An 18,786-nucleotide genomic window follows, 5' to 3' on the forward strand; every position below is an offset into this window, starting at 1 on the left:
CAGCCATGGAAGCTGCCCTAGATGGACTTTGGGGGGCTGCTGCGGGACCCATAGAGGGCGCCCTAGATGGACCCATAGAAGCCCCCCTAGATGAGCCTTGGAAACCCCCCTAGATAGACTTTGGGGGGCTGCTGGAGGACCCATAGAATTCCCCCTAGATGACCCATAGAAGCCCCCCTAGATGACCCACAGAACTCCCCCTAGATGACCCATAGAAGCCCCCCTAGATGCACCTTGGGGTCCTGCTGGATGACCCCTGGGGTCCCAAGAGACAATCCGTGGGGTGGGATGGATGACCCACGGCTCCCCCCCACTTCTGCCCTTCTAGGAGTCTCCCCCTAGAATGCCAGAAAGTGTGGGGCAGAGAGAGGGAGATGCTCTGCAGCTCAGACCCCTAACTCTGACCCCTAACCCCAACACAAAGCCCTGACCCCCAAGGCCTGACCCCTAACCCCCAACTCTGAGGCCTGACCCAAACCTCTGACCCCCAAGGCCTGACCCCTAACCCCCAACTCTGAGGCCTGACCCAAACCTCTGACCCCCAAGGCCTGACCCCTAACCCGCAACTATAAGGCCTGACCCCTAACCTCTGACCCCCAAGACCTGACCCCTAACCCCCAACTATAAGGCCTCACACAAAGCCCTGACCCCTAACCCCCAACTATAAGGCCTGACCCAAAGCCCTGACCCCCAAGGCCTGACCCCTAACCCCCAACTATAAGGCCTAACACAAAGCCCTGACCCCCAAGGCCTGACCCCTAACCCCCAACTATAAGGCCTCACACAAAGCCCTGACCCCTAACCCCCAACTATAATGCCTGACCCCTAACCTCTGACCCCCAAGGCCTGACCCCTAACCCCCAACTATAAGGCCTGACCCCTAACCTCTGACCCCCAAGGCCTGACCCCTAACCCCCAACTATAAGGCCTCACACAAAGCCCTGACCCCTAACCCCCAACTATAAGGCCTGACCCAAAGCCCTGACCCCCAAGGCCTGACCCCTAACCCCCAAATATAAGGCCTGGCACAAAGCCCTGACCCCCAAGGCCTGACCCCTAACCCCCAACTATAAGGCCTCACACAAAGCCCTGACCCCTAACCCCCAACTATAATGCCTGACCCCTAACCTCTGACCCCCAAGGCCTGACCCCTAACCCCCAACTATAAGGCCTGACCCCTAACCTCTGACCCCCAAGGCCTGACCCCTAACCCCCAACTATAAGGCCTCACACAAAGCCCTGACCCCTAACCCCCAACTATAAGGCCTGACCCAAAGCCCTGACCCCCAAGGCCTGACCCCTAACCCCCAAATATAAGGCCTGGCACAAAGCCCTGACCCCCAAGGCCTGACCCCTAACCCCCAACTATAAGGCCTCACACAAAGCCCTGACCCCTAACCCCCAACTATAATGCCTGACCCCTAACCTCTGACCCCCAAGGCCTGACCCCTAACCCCCAACTATAAGGCCTGACCCCTAACCTCTGACCCCCAAGGCCTGACCCCTAACCCCCAAATATAAGGCCTGACCCAAACCCCTAATAAACCTCCTAATAAGGAGGGGCAGGGAAGCCACGCCCTTCTCGCCTTATAAGGAGCGGAGGGGCGGGAAATGGCAGGGAAGCCCCGCCCTTCTCACCTTATAAGGAAAGGGGAGGCGGGAAGGGGCAGGGAAGCCACGCCCATCGCTCCTAATAAGGAGTGGAGAGGCGGGAAGGGGCAGGGAGGCCACGCCCTTCTTGCCTTATAAGGAAAGGGGAGGCGGGTAAGAGCAGGGAAGCCACGCCCTTCTCGCCTTATAAGGAGCAGGGAGGTGGGAAAGGGCAGGGAAGCCACGCCCTTCTCGCCTTATAAGTAGCAGGGAGGTGGGAAAGGGCAGGGAAGCCACGCCCTTCTCGCCTTATAAGGAGCGAAGGGGCAGGGAAGCCCCGCCCTTCTCGCCTTATAAGGAGTGGAGGGGCGGGAAAGGGCAGGGAAGCCACGCCCTTCTCGCCTTATAAGGAGCGGAGGGGCGGGTATGGGCAGGGAAGCCACGCCCTTCTCACCTTATAAGGAGCAGAGAGGCGGGAAAGGGCAGGGAGGCCCCGCGCCTTATAAGGAGCGGAGAGGCGGGGTGGAGCCGGAGGCCCCGCCCTTCTCGCACTATAAGGAGCGAAGGGGCAGGGAGGCCACGCCCTTCTCGCCTTATAAGGAGCGGAGGGGCGGGAAAGGGCAGGGAGGCCCCGCCCTTCTCGCCTTATAAGGAGCGGAGGGGCGGGAAAGGGCAGCGAAGCCCCGCCCTTCTCGCCTTATAAGGAGCGGAGGGGCGGGAATGCGCAGGGAGGCCACGCCCTTCTCGCCTTATAAGGAGCGGAGGGGCGGGAATGCGCAGGGAGGCCACGCCCTTCTCGCCTTATAAGGAGCAGGGAGGTGGGAAAGGGCAGGGAAGCCCCGCCCTTCTCGCCTTATAAGGACCGAGCGGGGGCAGCTGGCGTGACGTCACGGGGAGGGCGTGGCCAGGGAGGAACCGGGCCCCCTTCTCGCCTTAGAAGGAGCGAGGCGCGACGGGAGATTGGGCGGAAGGGGCGGGGCCTGAGGAAGCACTTCCGGGCCGGCGGCCAGAGGGCGGAAGGCGAGGCGGAGGCGCTGCGCGGTGAGTGGGGGAGACTTGGGGGGTGAAAGGGGGACTCTAGGGAGGGAAGGGAGCCCTCGGGGTCATCCAGCCGGACCCCCTGGCGGAGGGTGAGGAGGGGAGCATAGAGACGCGAGGGCCGGACTCCTAGAAGGGTCGGGCCCAGCAGGGGGGCAATGAGGGAGCATAGAGTGGGAAGGGGCCTCTCTAGGTCCTCCAGGCCTTGATGAGGGGACCATAGAGAGGGAAGGGAGCCCTCGGGGTCATCCAGCCGGACCCCCTGGCCGAGGGGGAGGAGGGGAGCATAGAGACGGGAGGGCCGGAGTCCTAGAAGGGTCGGGCCCAGCAAAGGCAATGAGGGAGCATAGAGAGGGAAGGGGCCTCTCTAGGTCCTCCAGGCGGTTCTGAAGGGACCATAGAGAGGGAAGGGAGCCCTCGGGGTCATCCAGCCGGACCCCCTGGCCGAGGGTGGGGAGGGGAGCAGAGAGACGGAAGGGCCGGAGTCCTAGAAGGGTCGGGCCCAGCAGGGGCACTCAGGGAGCATAGAGAGGGAAGGGGCCTCTCTAGGTCCTCCAGGCGGTTCTGAAGGGACCATAGAGAGGGAAGGGAGCCCTCGGGGTCATCCAGCCTGACCCCCTGGCCGAGGGTGGGGAGGGGAGCATAGAGACGGGAGGGCCGGAGTCCTAGAAGGGTCGGGCCCAGCAGGGGGGCAATGAGGGAGCATAGAGAGGGAAGGGGCCTCTCTAGGTCCTCCAGGCGGTTCTGAAGGGACCATAGAGAGGGAAGGGAGCCCTCGGGGTCATCCAGCCGGACCCCCTGGCCGAGGGCGAGGAGGGGAGCAGAGAGACGGGAGGGCCGGAGTCCTAGAAGGGTTGGGCCCAGCAGGGGCACTGAGGGAGCATAGAGAGGGAAGGGGCCTCTCTAGGTCCTCCAGGCCTTGATGAGGGGACCATAGAGAGGGAAGGGAGCCCTCGGGGTCATCCAGCCGGACCCCCTGGCGGAGGGTGAGGAGGGGAGCATAGAGACGCGAGGGCCGGAGTCCTAGAAGGGCCGGGCCCAGCAGGGGGGCAATGAGGGAGCATAGAGAGGGAAGGGGCCTCTCTAGGTCCTCCAGGCGGTTCTGAAGGGACCATAGAGAGGGAAGGGAGCCCTCGGGGTCATCCAGCCGGACCCCCTGGCCGAGGGGGAGGAGGGGAGCATAGAGACGCGAGGGCCGGAGTCCTAGAAGGGCCGGGCCCAGCAGGGGGGCAATGAGGGAGCATAGAGTGGGAAGGGGCCTCTCTAGGTCCTCCAGGCCTTGATTAGGGGACCATAGAGAGGGAAGGAAGGGTCGGGCCCAGCAGGGGCACTCAGGGAGCATAGAGAGGGAAGGGGCCACTCTAGGTCCTCCAGGCCTTGATGAGGGGACCATAGAGAGGGAAGGGAGCCCTCGGGGTCATCCAGCCGGACCCCCTGGACAAGGGAATATTGGAGGACCAGAGACACGGGAGGCACGTAATCCTAGAGGGTCATGCAGCCTAACCCCCCTGGCAAGGGAATATTAGGGGATCATAGAGTGGGAAGAGACCTCTCTAGGTCCTCCAGGCGGTTCTGAAGGGACCATAGAGAGGGATGGGAGCCCTCCGGGTCATCCAGCCTAACCCGGGCTATGAGGGAAGCATAGAGAGGAAAGGGGCCTCTCTAGGTCCTCCAGGCGGGTGTTAGGGGACCATAGAGAGGGAAGGGAATCCTCCAGGTCATCCAGCCTGACCCCCTTGCAAGGGACCATAGAGAGGGAAGGGTCGAGCCAGAAGGGAAGCCTCAGGGTCATCCAGCCTGACCCCCTTGCAAGGGGATAATTGGGGATCATAGAGATGAAAGGCACAGAATCCTAGAAGGCTCGAGCCAGAAGGGAACCCTCCAGGTCATCCAGCCTGACCCCCTTGCAAGGGGTTATGAGGTGACCATAGAGACGGAAGGCCCAGCATCCTAGAAGGCTCGAGCCAGAAGGGAAGCCCCGAGGGTCTGGGGATCATAGAGAGGGAAGGGAACCCTCCAGGTCATCCAGCCTGACCCCCTTACAAGGGGCTATGAGGGAAGCATAGAGAGGAAAGGGGCCTCTCTAGGTCCTCCAGGCGGGTGTTAGGGGACCATAGAGAGGGAAGGGAATCCTCCAGGTCATCCAGCCTGACCCCCTTGCAAGGGGATAATTGGGGATCATAGAGATGAAAGGCACAGAATCCTAGAAGGCTCGAGCCAGAAGGGAACCCTCCAGGTCATCCAGCCTGACCCCCTTGCAAGGGGTTATGAGGCGACCATAGAGACGGAAGGCCCAGCATCCTAGAAGGCTCGAGCCAGAAGGGAACCCTCCAGGTCATCCAGCCTGACCCCCTTGCAAGGGGTTATGAGGCGACCATAGAGACGGAAGGCCCAGCATCCTAGAAGGCTCGAGCCAGAAGGGAACCCTCCAGGTCATCCAGCCTGACCCCCTTGCAAGGGGTTATGAGGGAACCATAGAAAGGGAAGAGACCTCTCTAGGACATTCAGGCGGTTATGAGGGCATCATAGAGAGGGAAGGGAATCCTCCAGGTCATCCAGCCTGACCCCCTTGCAAGGGCTATGAGGGGAGCATAGAGATGGGAGGTAGGGAATCCTAGAAGGGTCGAGGCCTGGCAAGGGGTTATTAGGGGATCATGGAGAGGGAAGGGACCCCTCCAGGTCATCCAGCCTGACCCCCTGGCAAGGGATCATAGAGAGGGACCTCTCTAGGTCCTCCAGGCGGTTATTAGGGGACCATAGAGAGGAAAGACACAGAATCTTAGAAGGGTCCAGCCAGAAGGGAAGCCCCAGGGTCATCCAGCCTGACCCCCTTGCGAGGGACCATAGAGAGGGAAGGGACCCCTCTGGGTCATCCAGCCTGACCCCCTGGCAAGGGACCATAGAGAAGGAAGGGACTCCTCCAGGTCATCCAGCCTGACCCCTTGGAGAGGGGTTAATTGGGGGACCATGGAGAAGGGAGAGAATCCTAGAAGGGTCGTGCCAGAAGGGAACCCTCCAGGTCATCCAGCCTGACCCCCTTGCAAGGGGATATGAGGGAACCATAGAGAGGGAAGAGACCTCTCTAGGACATCCAGGCAGTTATGAGGGCATCATAGAGAGGGAAGGGAATCCTCCCGGTCATCCAGCCTGACCCCCTGGCGAAGGGTGGGGAGGGGAGCATAGAGACAGGAGGGCCGGAAGCCTAGAAGTCCCAGGGTCATCCAGCCTGACCCCCTGGCCAGGGATCATAGAGAGGGAAGGGGCCTCTCTTGGTCATCTAGCCTGACCCCCTGGCGAAGGGTTGTGAGAGGACCATAGTGACGGAAGGCACAGAATCCTAGAAGGGAAGCCCCCAGGGTCATCCAGCCAGACCACCTTGCAAGGGACTATGAGGGGAGCATAGAGATGGGATGTAGGGAATCCTAGAAGGCTCGAGCCAGAAGGGAACCCTCCAGGTCATCCAGCCTGACCCCCTTGCAAGGGGTTATGAGGCGACCATAGAGACGGAAGGCCCAGCATCCTAGAAGGCTCGAGCCAGAAGGGAAGCCCCGAGGGTCTGGGGATCATAGAGAGGGAAGGGACCCCTCCAGGTCATCCAGCCTGACCCCCTGGCAAGGGATCATAGAGAGGGAAGGGACCCCTCCAGGTCATCCAGCCTGACCCCCTGGCAAGGGATCATAGAGAGGGAAGGGACTCCTCCAGATCATCCAGCCTGACCCCCTGGCAAGGGGTTATTAGGCGACCATAGAGAAGGAGGGCCCAGAATCCTAGAAGGCTCGAGCCAGAAGGGAACCCTCCAGGTCATCCAGCCTGACCCCCTGGCAAGGGACCATAGAGAGGGAAGGGACCCCTTGGGGACCATAGATCGGGAAGGGTCCTCCAGGCCTTTATAAGGGGATCATAGAGAGGGAAGGGAGCCCTCCGGGTCATCCATTCCTGACCCCCGGCCAAGGGTGAGGAGGGGAGCATAGAGATGGGAGTTACAGAAGCCTAGAAGGGAAGGCCCGAGGGTCTAGCGAGGGGGTATGAGGGGAGCATAGAGTGGGAAGGGATCCCTCCGGGTCATCCAGCCTGACCCCCTTGCAAGCGACCATAGAGATAGAAGGCTCAGAATCCTAGAAGGCTCGAGCCAGAAGGGATCCCTCCGGGTCATCCAGCCTGACCCCCTTGCAAGGGGTTATTAGAGGACCATGGACACGGGAGGTACAGAATCCTAGAAGGGTCAAACCTGGCCCCCTTGCTAGTGGTTATGAGAGGGGCATAGAGAGGGATGGGGCCTCTCTAGGACATCCAGGCGGTTATTATGGGAGAATGGAGAGGGAAGGGAACCCTCCAGGTCATCCAGCCTGACCCCCGTGTAAGGGGTTGATTGGGGACCATAGAGTGGGAAGGGGTCTCTCTAGGTAACTCCAGGCGGATAGGAGGGTATCATAGAGCGGGAATGGCCCCTCTAGGTCATCCAGCCTGACCCCCTGGCAAGGGATGAATAGGGGACCATAGAGACGGAAGGCCCAGAATCCTAGAAGGCTCGAGCCAGAAGGGACCCCTCCAGGTCATCCAGCCTGATCCGCTTGCAAGGGACCATAGAGAGAGAAGGGGCATCTCTAGGACATACAGGTGGGTATGAGGGGATCATAGAGAGGGAAGGGACTCCTCCAGGTCATCCAGCCTGATCCGCTTGCAAGGGACCATAGAGAGGGAAGGGGGCCTCTCTGGGTCCTCCAGGTGCTTCTTATGGGATCATGGAGAGGGAAGGGACCACTCTGGGTCATCCAGCCTGACCCGCTGGTCAGGGGCTAATTGGGGATCATAGAGAGGAAAGGGACCTCTCTAGGACATCCAGGTGGTTATTAGGGCATCATACAGAAGGAAGGGACCTCTCTAGGACATTGACGGTGGTTATAAGGGGACAATAGAGGCAGGAGGGACCCCTCCGGGTCATCCAGCCTGACCCCCCCCCCGCGAAGGGTTATGAGGGGATCATAGTGACGGAAGGCACAGAATCCTAGAAGGGAAGCTCCCAGGGTCATCCAGCCTGACCCCCGTGTAATGGGTTAAGGGGAACATAGAGAGGGAAGGGGTCTCTCTAGGTCCTCCAGGTCCTTATGAGCGGATCATAGGGAGGGAAGGGAGAGAATCCTAGAAGGGTCGAGCCAGAAGGGACCCCTCCGGGTCATCCAGCCTGACCCCCTTGCAAGGGACCATAGAGAGAGTAGGGACCTCTCTAGGTCCTCCAGGTCCTTATGAGCGGATCATAGGGAGGGAAGGGAGAGAATCCTAGAAGGGTCGAGCCAGAAGGGAGCCCTCCGGGTCATCCAGCCTGACCCCCTTGCAAGGGACCATAGAGAGGGAAGCGGCCCCTCTAGGTTATCCAGGTGGTTGTGAGGGGACCATAGAGAGGGAAGGGGCCTCTCTAGGTCCTCCAGGTGCTTATGAGGGAACCATAGAGCGGGAAGGGACCTCTCTAGGTCCTCCAGGCGCTTATTAGGGGATCGTAGAGAGGAAAGACACAGAATCCTAGAAGGATCGAGCCACAAGGGAACCCTCCAGGTCATCCAGCCCGACCCCCTTGCAAGAGACCATAGAGGCAGAAGGCTCAGACTCCTAGAAGGCTCGAGCCAGAAGGGAACCCTCCAGGTCATCCAGCCTGACCCCCTTGGAAGGGGTTAGACCATGGAGATGGAGGGCCCAGAATCCTAGAAGGGGCCTCTCTAGGTCCTCCAGGTGGTTGTTAGGGATCATAGAGAGGGAAGGGAACCCTCCCGGTCATCCAGCCTGACCCCCTTGGCAGCGGTTAGACCATAGAGAGGGAAGGGATCTCTCTAGGACACCCAGGCGGTTATTGGGAGATCATAGATAGGGAAGAGACCCCTCCAGCTCATCCAGCCTGACCCCCTCGCAAGACACCATAGAGAGGAAAGGGACCTCTCTAGGACATCCAGGCAGTTATTAGGGGATCATAGAGAGGGAAGGGACCTCTCTAGATCCTCCAGGTGGTTATGAGGGGATCATAGAGAGGGAATGTCCAGATTCCCAGAAGGGACCCCTCCAGGTCATCCAGCCTGACCCCCTTGCAAGAGATCATAGAGAGGGAAGGGAATCCTCCAGCTCATCCAGCCTGACCCCCTTTCAAGAGATTATGAGGCGACCATAGAGACGGAGGGCCCAGAATCCTAGAAGGCTCGAGCCAGAAGGGACCCCTCCAGGTCATCCAGCCTGACCCCCTCGCAAGACACCATAAAGGGACCTCTCTAGGACATCCAGGCTGTTATTCGGGGATCATAGAGAGTGAAGGGACCTCTCCAGATCCTCCAGGTGGTTATGAGGGGATCATAGAGAGGGAAGGTCCAGATTCCTAGAAGGCTTGAGCCAGAAGGGACCCCTCCAGGTCATCCAGCCTGACCCCCTCGCAAGACACCATAGAGAGGGAAGGGACCTCTCTAGATCCTCCAGGCAGTTATTAGGGGATCATAGAGAGGGAAGGGACCTCTCTAGATCCTCCAGGTGGTTTTGAGGGGATCATAGAGAGGGAAGGTCCAGATTCCTACAAGGCTTGAGCCAGAAGGGACCCCTCCAGGTCATCCAGCCTGACCCCCTCGCAAGACACCATAGAGAGGGAAGGGACCTCTCTAGATCCTCCAGGCAGTTATTCGGGGATCATAGAGAGGGAAGGGATCTCTCTAGATCCTCCAGGCAGTTAGTAGGGGATCATAGAGAGGGAAGGGACCTCTCTAGATCCTCCAGATGGTTATGAGGGGATCATAGAGAGGGAAGGTCCAGATTCCTAGAAGGCTTGAGCCAGAAGGGACCCCTCCAGGTCATCCAGCCTGTCCCCCTTGCAAGAGACCATAGAGAGGTACCATAGGGAGGGAAGAGACCCCTAATAGGGCACCATAGAGAGGGAAGGCTCAGAATCCTAGAAGGCTCGAGTCGGACGTTAACCCTCCAGGTCATCCAGCCTGACCCCCTGGCCAGGGATGATAGAGAGGTAAGGAACCCCTGGCAAGGGATCATAGAGATGGGAAGGGACCTCTCTATTCGGCGACCATCGAGACCCAATTCTCAAAATCCTAGAAGGCTCGAGCCAGAGGGTTTTCCCCTCCCGGTCCTCCAGCCTGACCCCGGAACTCCAACTCCCTTCCAGGGCGCCAGATCCTGCCCCCATGGCGTCCGGATCCTCCAAGGGATCCTAGAGAGGGAAGGGACCTCTCTAGGTCCTCCAAGGCGGTTAGGAGGGGATCATAGAGAGGGAAGGGAGCCCTCCAGGTCATCCAGCCTGACCCCGATACTACAACTCCCTTCCAGGGCGCCGCTTCCCCCCACAATTCACCCCATGGCGGCCTCCGAATCCCTTTTAATAGTAGTAGTAGAAATAATAGTAATTTATGGGCTAATAGCCGTAAATAAATAAATTTGAATTTGAATTTGAATAATAGTAATAGTAATAGTAATAGTAATAATAACATACCTGACCCCGAAACTATTACTCCCTTCCAGGGCGCTGCTTCCCCCCACAAATCACCCCATGGCGGCCTCCGGGTCCCTTTTAATAATAATAATAATAATAATAATAATAATAATAGTAGTAGTAATAGTAATAGTAATAATAGTAATACTATACCTGACCCCGATACTACAACTCCTTTCCAGGGCTCCGCTTCCCCCCAAAATTCACCCCATGGCGGCCTCCGGATCCCTTTTAATAATAATAATAATAATAATAATAATAATAATAATAGTAATAGTAATAATAACATACCTGGCCCCGAAACTATTACTCCCTTCCAGGGCACCGCTTCCCCCCACAATTCACCCCATGGCGGCCTCCGGGTCCCTATAGTAGTAGTAGTAGTAAGTAGTAGTAGTAAGTAGTAGTAGTAGTAGTAATACTATACCTGACCCCGAAACTATTACTCCCTTCCAGGGCGCCTCTTCCCCCCACAGCTCACCCCATGGCGGCCTCTAGATCCCTATAGTAGTAGTAGTAGTGGTAGTAGTAGTAGTAGTAGTAAGTAGTAGTAGTAGTAGTAAATAGTAGTAGTAATAGTAGTAGTAATAGTAATAGTAATACTATACCTGACCCTGAAACTATTACTCCCTTCCAGGGCGCCGCTTCCCCCCACAGCTCACCCCATGGCGGCCTCCAGATCCCTATAGTAGTAGTAGTAGTGGTAGTAGTAGTAGTAGTAGTAGTAGTAGTAAATAGTAGTAGTAATAGTAGTAGTAGTAATAGTAATAACATACCTGACCCCGAAACTATTACTCCCTTCCAGGGCGCCGCTTCCCCCCACAATTCACCCCATGGCGGCCTCCAGATCCCTATAGTAGTAGTAGTAGTAGTAGTAAGTAGTAGTAGTAGTAGTAGTAATACTATACCTGACCCCGAAACTATTACTCCCTTCCAGGGCACCGCTTCCTCCCACAATTCACCCCATGGCGGCCTCCGGATCCCTTTTAGTAGTAGTAGTAGTAGTAGTAAGTAGTAGTAGTAGTAGTAGTAATACTATACCTGACCCTGAAACTATTACTCCCTTCCAGGGCGCCGCTTCCCCCCACAGCTCACCCCATGGCGGCCTCCAGATCCCTATAGTAGTAGTAGTAGTGGTAGTAGTAAGTAGTAGTAGTAGTAGTAGTAATACTATACCTGACCCCGAAACTATTACTCCCTTACAGGGCACCGCTTCCCCCCACAATTCACCCCATGGCGGCCTCCAGATCCCTATAGTAGTAGTAGTAGTGGTAGTAGTAGTAGTAGTAGTAAGTAGTAGTAGTAGTAGTAGTAGTAGTAATACTATACCTGACCCCAAAACTATTACTCCCTTCCAGGGCGCCGCTTCCTCCCACAATTCACCCCATGGTGGCCTCCGGATCCCTATAGTAGTAGTTGTAGTAGTAAGTAGTAGTAGTAGTAGTAAATAGTAGTAGTAATAGTAGTAGTAGTAATAGTAATAACATACCTGACCCCGAAACTATTACTCCCTTCCAGGGCGCCTCTTCCCCCCACAGCTCACCCCATGGCGGCCTCCAGATCCCTATAGTAGTAGTAGTAGTGGTAGTAGTAGTAGTAGTAGTAGTAAATAGTAGTAGTAATAGTAGTAGTAGTAATAGTAATAACATACCTGACCCCGAAACTATTACTCCCTTCCAGGGCGCCGCTTCCCCCCACAATTCACCCCATGGCGGCCTCCAGATCCCTATAGTAGTAGTAGTAGTGGTAGTAGTAGTAGTAGTAGTAGTAAATAGTAGTAGTAATAGTAGTAGTAGTAATAGTAATAACATACCTGACCCCGAAACTATTACTCCCTTCCAGGGCGCCGCTTCCTCCCACAATTCACCCCATGGCGGCCTCCAGATCCCTATAGTAGTAGTAGTAGTAGTAAATAGTAGTAGCAATAGTAGTAGTAGTAATAGTAATAACATACCTGACCCCGAAACTATTACTCCCTTCCAGAGCTCCGCTTCCCCCCAAAATTCACCCCATGGCGGCCTCCGGGTCCCTATAGTAGTAGTAGTAGTGGTAGTAGTGGTAGTAGTAGTAGTAGTAGTAGTAGTAGTAGTAAATAGTAGTAGTAATAGTAGTAGTAGTAATAGTAATACTATACCTGACCCCGAAACTATTACTCCCTTCCAGGGCGCCGCTCCCCCCCACAATTCACCCCATGGCGGCCTCCGGATCCCTTTTAGTAGTAGTAGTAGTAAGTAGTAGTAGTAAGTAGTAGTAGTAATAGTAATAGTAATACTATACCTGACCCCAAAAGTATTACTCCCTTCCAGGGCGCCGCTTCCCCCCAAAATTCACCCCATGGCGGCCTCCGGATCCCTTTTAATAATAATAATAATAATAATAATAATAATAATAGTAGTAGTAGTAATAGTAATAGTAATAATAGTAATAATATACCTGACCCCAAAAGTATTACTCCCTTCCAGGGCGCCGCTTCCCCCCACAATTCACCCCATGGCGGCCTCCGGATCCCTTTTAATAATAATAATAATAATAATAATAATAATAGTAGTAGTAGTAGTAATTAGTAATAGTAATAATAGTAATACTATACCTGACCCCGAAACTATTACTCCCTTCCAGGGCGCCGCTTCCCCCCACAAATCACCCCATGGCGGCCTCCGAATCCCTTTTAATAGTAGTAGTAGAAATAATAGTAATTTATGGGCTAATAGCCGTAAATAAATAAATTTGAATTTGAATAATAGTAATAGTAATAGTAATAGTAATAATAACATACCTGGCCCCGAAACTATTACTCCCTTCCAGGGCGCCGCTTCCCCCCACAAATCACCCCATGGCGGCCTCCGAATCCCTTTTAATAGTAGTAGTAGAAATAATAGTAATTTATGGGCTAATAGCCGTAAATAAATAAATTTGAATTTGAATAATAGTAATAGTAATAGTAATAGTAATAGTAATAGTAATAATAACATACCTGGCCCCGAAACTATTACTCCCTTACAGGGCACCGCTTCCCCCCACAATTCACCCCATGGCGGCCTCCGGATCCCTTTTAATAGTAGTAGTAGTAGTAATAGTAATAGTAATAGTAATAATAACATACCTGACCCCGAAACTATTACTCCCTTCCAGGGCGCCTCTTCCCCCCACAGCTCACCCCATGGCGGCCTCCAGATCCCTATAGTAGTAGTAGTAGTGGTAGTAGTAGTAGTAGTAGTAGTAGTAGTAAATAGTAGTACTGTAGTAGCAGTAGTAGCAATAGCAATAGTAATAGTAGTAATATACCTGACCCCGAAACTATTACTCCCTTCCAGGGCGCCTCTTCCCCCCACAGCTCACCCCATGGCGGCCTCCAGATCCCTATAGTAGTAGTAGTAGTAGTGGTAGTAGTAGTAGTAGTAGTAGTAGTAAATAGTAGTAGTAATAGTAGTAGTAGTAATAGTAATAACATACCTGACCCCGAAACTATTACTCCCTTCCAGGGCGCCTCTTCCCCCCACAGCTCACCCCATGGCGGCCTCCGGATCCCTTTTAGTAGTAGTAGTAGTAGTAGTAGTAGTAGTAAATAGTAGTAGTAATAGTAGTAGTAGTAGTAGTAGTAATACTATACCTGACCCCGAAACTATTACTCCCTTCCAGGGCGCCGCTTCCCCCCACAATTCACCCCATGGCGGCCTCCGGGTCCCTTTTAATAATAATAATAATAATAATAATAATAATAGTAGTAGTAGTAGTAATAGTAATAGTAATAATAGTAATAATATACCTGACCCCGAAACTATTACTCCCTTCCAGGGCGCCTCTTCCCCCCACAGCTCACCCCATGGTGGCCTCCGGATCCCTTTTAGTAGTAGTAGTAGTAGTAGTAAGTAGTAGTAGTAATAGTAGTAGTAATAGTAATAGTAATACTATACCTGACCCCGAAACTATTACTCCCTTCCAGGGCGCCGCTTCCTCCCACAATTCACCCCATGGCGGCCTCCAGATCCCTATAGTAGTAGTAGTAGTGGTAGTAGTAGTAGTAGTAGTAAGTAGTAGTAATAGTAATAGTAATACTATACCTGACCCCGAAACTATTACTCCCTTCCAGGGCGCCTCTTCCCCCCACAGCTCACCCCATGGCGGCCTCCAGATCCCTATAGTAGTAGTAGTAAATAGTAGTAGTAATAGTAGTAGTAGTAATAGTAATAACATACCTGACCCCGAAACTATTACTCCCTTCCAGGGCGCCTCTTCCCCCCACAGCTCACCCCATGGTGGCCTCCAGATCCCTTTTAGTAGTAGTAGTAGTAGTAGTAGTAGTAAATAGTAGTAGTAGTAGTAGTAGTAGTAATAGTAATAACATACCTGACCCCGAAACTATTACTCCCTTCCAGGGCGCCGCTACCCCCCACAGCTCACCCCATGGCGGCCTCCAGATCCCTATAGTAGTAGTAGTAGTGGTAGTAGTAGTAGTAGTAGTAGTAAGTAGTAGTAGTAGTAGTAGTAATACTATACCTGACCCCGAAACTATTACTCCCTTCCAGGGCGCCGCTTCCCCCCACAGCTCACCCCATGGCGGCATCCGGGTCCCTTTTAGTAGTAGTAGTAGTAGTAGTAAGTAGTAGTAGTAGTAATACTATACCTGACCCCGAAACTATTACTCCCTTCCAGGGCGCCTCTTCCCCCCACAGCTCACCCCATGGTGGCCTCCAGATCCCTATAGTAGTAGTAGTGGTGGTAGTAGTAGTAGTAGTAGTAAATAGTAGTAGTAATAGTAGTAGTAGTAATAGTAATAACATACCTGACCCCGAAACTATTACTCCCTTCCAGGGCACCGCTTCCCCCCACAGCTCACCCCATGGCGGCCTCCAGATCCCTATAGTAGTAGTAGTAGTGGTAGTAGTAGTAGTAGTAGTAGTAAATAGTAGTAGTAATAGTAGTAGTAGTAATAGTAATAACATACCTGACCCCGAAACTATTACTCCCTTCCAGGGCTCCGCTTCCCCCCACAATTCACCCCATGGCGGCCTCCAGATCCCTATAGTAGTAGTAGTATTGGTAGTAGTAGTAGTAGTAGTAGTAAATAGTAGTAGTAATAGTAGTAGTAGTAGTAGTAGTAATACTATACCTGACCCCGAAACTATTACTCCCTTCCAGGGCGCCGCTTCCCCCCACAGCTCACCCCATGGTGGCCTCCGGATCCCTTTTAGTAGTAGTAGTAGTAGTAAGTAGTAGTAGTAATAGTAGTAGTAATAGTAATAGTAATACTATACCTGACCCTGAAACTATTACTCCCTTCCAGGGCGCCTCTTCCCCCCACAGCTCACCCCATGGCGGCCTCCGGATCCCTATAGTAGTAGTAGTAAATAGTAGTAGTAATAGTAGTAGTAGTAATAGTAATAACATACCTGACCCCGAAACTATTACTCCCTTCCAGGGCGCCGCTTCCCCCCACAGCTCACCCCATGGCGGCCTCCGGATCCCTTTTAATAATAGTAGTAGTAGTAGTAGTAGTAATACTATACCTGACCCCGAAACTATTACTCCCTTCCAGGGCGCCGCTTCCCCCCACAATTCACCCCATGGCGGCCTCCAGATCCCTATAGTAGTAGTAGTAAATAGTAGTAGTAATAGTAGTAGTAGTAATAGTAATACTATACCTGACCCCGAAACTATTACTCCCTTCCAGGGCGCCGCTTCCCCCCACAATTCACCCCATGGCGGCCTCCGGGTCCCTATAGTAGTAGTAGTAGTAGTAGTAGTAAGTAGTAGTAGTAATAGTAGTAGTAATAGTAATAGTAATACTATACCTGACCCTGAAACTATTACTCCCTTCCAGGGCGCCTCTTCCCCCCACAGCTCACCCCATGGCGGCCTCCAGATCCCTATAGTAGTAGTAGTAAATAGTAGTAGTAATAGTAGTAGTAGTAATAGTAATAACATACCTGACCCCGAAACTATTACTCCCTTCCAGGGCGCCGCTTCCTCCCACAGCTCACCCCATGGCGGCCTCCGGATCCTGCACCCCGCCCGGATCCCTGGACCCCCCGCTTCCCGGCTTCCCCAAGGCGATCCTGAGGGCCGAGCCCCAGGGCAAGTACCTGTGCTCCGAGTGCGAGGATCTGCTGCGGAGGCCCTTCCAGGCCCAGTGCGGACACCGCTATTGCGCCTACTGCCTGAAGAAGCTGGTGGGGTGAGTATTTTTTTTGAGGGGGGTGCGGGACCGGGGATACCAAAGTAATGATTGTAGTAGTAGTAGTAGTAGTAGTAGTAGTAAGGAGAAGGAGGAGGAGGAGAGTAGTAATAACAACAACAACTGGTGGTGGTGGTGGGATACCAAAGTAAGAGGAGGAGGAGGAGGAGAAGAAGAAGAAAAAGAAGAAGAAGAAGAAGAGTAATAACAAGTAGTAGTAGTAGTAGTAGTAGTAAGGAGAAGGAGGAGGAGGAGAGTAGTAATAACAACAACAACTGGTGGTGGTGGTGGGATACCAAAGTAAGAGGAGGAGGAGGAGGAGGAGAAGAAGAAGAAGAAGAAGAGTAATAACAAGTAGTAGTAGTAATAGTAGTAGTAAGGAGAAGGAGGAGGAGGAGAGTAGTAATAACAACAACAACTGGTGGTGGTGGTGGGATACCAAAGTAAGAGGAGGAGGAGGAGGAGGAGGAGGAGGAGAAGAAGAAGAAGAAGAAGAAGAAGAAGAAGAAGAAGAGTAATAACAAGTAGTAGTAGTAGTAGTAGTAGTAAGGAGAAGGAGGAGGAGGAGAGTAGTAATAACAACAACAACTGGTGGTGGTGGTGGGATACCAAAGTAAGAGGAGGAGGAGGAGAAGAAGAAGAAGAAGAAGAAGAAGAAGAAGAAGAAGAAGAAGAAGAGTAATAACAAGTAGTAGTAGTAATAGTAGTAGTAAGGAGAAGGAGGAGGAGGAGGAGGAGAGTAGTAATAACAACAACTGGTGGTGGTGGTGGGATACCAAAGTAAGAGGAGGAGGAGGAGGAGGAGGAGGAGAAGAAGAAGAAGAAGAAGAAGAAGAAGAAGAAGAAGAAGAAGAGTAATAACAAGTAGTAGTAGTAATAGTAGTAGTAAGGAGAAGGAGGAGGAGGAGAGTAGTAATAACAACAACAACTGGTGGTGGTGGGATACCAAAGTAAGAGGAGGAGGAGGAGAAGAAGAAGAAGAAGAAGAAGAAGAAGAAGAAGAAGAAGAAGAGTAATAACAAGTAGTAGTAGTAGTAGTAGTAGTAAGGAGAAGGAGGAGGAGGAGAGTAGTAATAACAACAACAACTGGTGGTGGTGGTGAGATACCAAAGGAGGAGGAGGAGGAGGAGGAGGAGGAGGAGGAGGAGGAGAAGAAGAAGAAGAAGAAGAGTAATAACAAGTAGTAGTAGTAGTAGTAGTAAGGAGAAGGAGGAGGAGGAGGAGAGTAGTAATAACAACAACAACTGGTGGTGGTGGTGGGATACCAAAGTAAGAGGAGGAGGAGGAGGAGGAGGAGAAGAAGAAGAAGAAGAGGAGTAATAACAAGTAGTAGTAGTAATAGTAGTAGTAAGGAGAAGGAGGAGGAGGAGAGTAGTAATAGCAACAACAACTGGTGGTGGTGGTGGGATACCAAAGTAAGAGGAGGAGGAGGAGGAGGAGGAGGAGGAGAAGAAGAAGAAGAAGAGGAGTAATAACAAGTAGTAGTAGTAATAGTAGTAGTAAGGAGAAGGAGGAGGAGGAGAGTAGTAATAACAACAACAACTGGTGGTGGTGGTGGGATACCAAAGTAAGAGGAGGAGGAGGAGAAGAAGAAGAAGAAGAAGAAGAAGAAGAAGAAGAAGAAGAAGAAGAAGAAGAAGAAGAGGAGGAGTAATAACAAGTAGTAGTAGTAATAGTAGTAGTAAGGAGAAGGAGGAGGAGGAGAGTAGTAATAACAACAACAACTGGTGGTGGTGGTGGGATACCAAAGTAAGAGGAGGAGGAGGAGGAGAAGAAGAAGAAAAAGAAGAAGAAGAAGAAGAGTAATAACAAGTAGTAGTAGTAGTAGTAGTAAGGAGAAGGAGGAGGAGGAGAGTAGTAATAACAACAACAACTGGTGGTGGTGGTGGGATACCAAAGTAAGGAGGAGGAGGAGGAGGAGGAGGAAGAAGAAGAAGAAGAAGAAGAAGAAGAAGAAGAAGAAGAAGAAGAAGAAGAAGAGTAATAACAAGTAGTAGTAGTAGTAGTAGTAGGAAGGAGGAGGAGGAGGAGGAGAGTAGTAATAACAACAACAACTGGTGGTGGTGGTGGGATACCAAAGTAAGAGGAGGAGGAGGAGGAGGAGGAGGAGGAGGAGGAGAAGAAGAAGAAGAAGAAGAAGAAGAAGAGGAGTAATAACAAGTAGTAGTAGTAATAGTAGTAGTAAGGAGAAGGAGGAGGAGGAGAGTAGTAATAACAACAACAACTGGTGGTGGTGGTGGGATACCAAAGTAAGAGGAGGAGGAGGAGGAGGAGAAGAAGGAGAAGAAGAAGAAGAAGAAGAAGAAGAAGAAGAGTAATAAGTAGTAGTAGTAGTAGTAGTAGTAGTAAGGAGAAGGAGGAGGAGAAGAGTAGTAATAACAACAACAACTGGTGGTGGTGGTGGGATACCAAAGTAAGAGGAGGAGGAGGAGGAGAAGAAGAAGAAGAAGAAGAAGAAGAAGAAGAAGAAGAAGAAGAAGAAGAGTAATAACAAGTAGTAGTAGTAATAGTAGTA

General features: G+C 52.6%; 1 protein-coding gene and 2 long non-coding RNA genes across 3 annotated transcripts in view; 1 reads left to right on the forward strand and 2 right to left on the reverse strand.

Moving 5' to 3' along the window:
- Positions 1-6,420: 6,420 nt before the first annotated feature.
- On the reverse strand, positions 6,421-9,241 carry LOC310836403. Its single transcript, XR_014560081.1, has 3 exons — positions 9,198-9,241; positions 8,876-9,115; positions 6,421-6,478 (listed from the first exon to the last, which is right to left on the reverse strand). It is a non-coding gene; the product is annotated as an uncharacterized lncRNA (long non-coding RNA).
- LOC310836402 lies at positions 6,656-8,865 on the reverse strand. Its single transcript, XR_014560080.1, has 3 exons — positions 8,673-8,865; positions 8,554-8,604; positions 6,656-7,505 (listed from the first exon to the last, which is right to left on the reverse strand). It is a non-coding gene; the product is annotated as an uncharacterized lncRNA (long non-coding RNA).
- A 6,816-nt stretch (positions 9,242-16,057) lies between the features above and the next one.
- Positions 16,058-18,786, forward strand: part of TRAF2 (TNF receptor associated factor 2) — a 45,001-nt gene continuing 42,272 nt past the window's right edge. Inside the window, exon 1 of the mRNA XM_083723189.1 lies at positions 16,058-16,271. Coding sequence (XP_083579315.1) covers positions 16,081-16,271 — 191 coding nt within the window. The 5' untranslated portion in view covers positions 16,058-16,080. The remainder of the gene's footprint in view (positions 16,272-18,786) is intronic.

This window comes from Podarcis gaigeae (genome assembly GCF_964106915.1).
Source record: "Podarcis gaigeae genome assembly, chromosome: Z".
In the NCBI taxonomy this organism is placed as follows: domain Eukaryota; kingdom Metazoa; phylum Chordata; class Lepidosauria; order Squamata; family Lacertidae; genus Podarcis; species Podarcis gaigeae.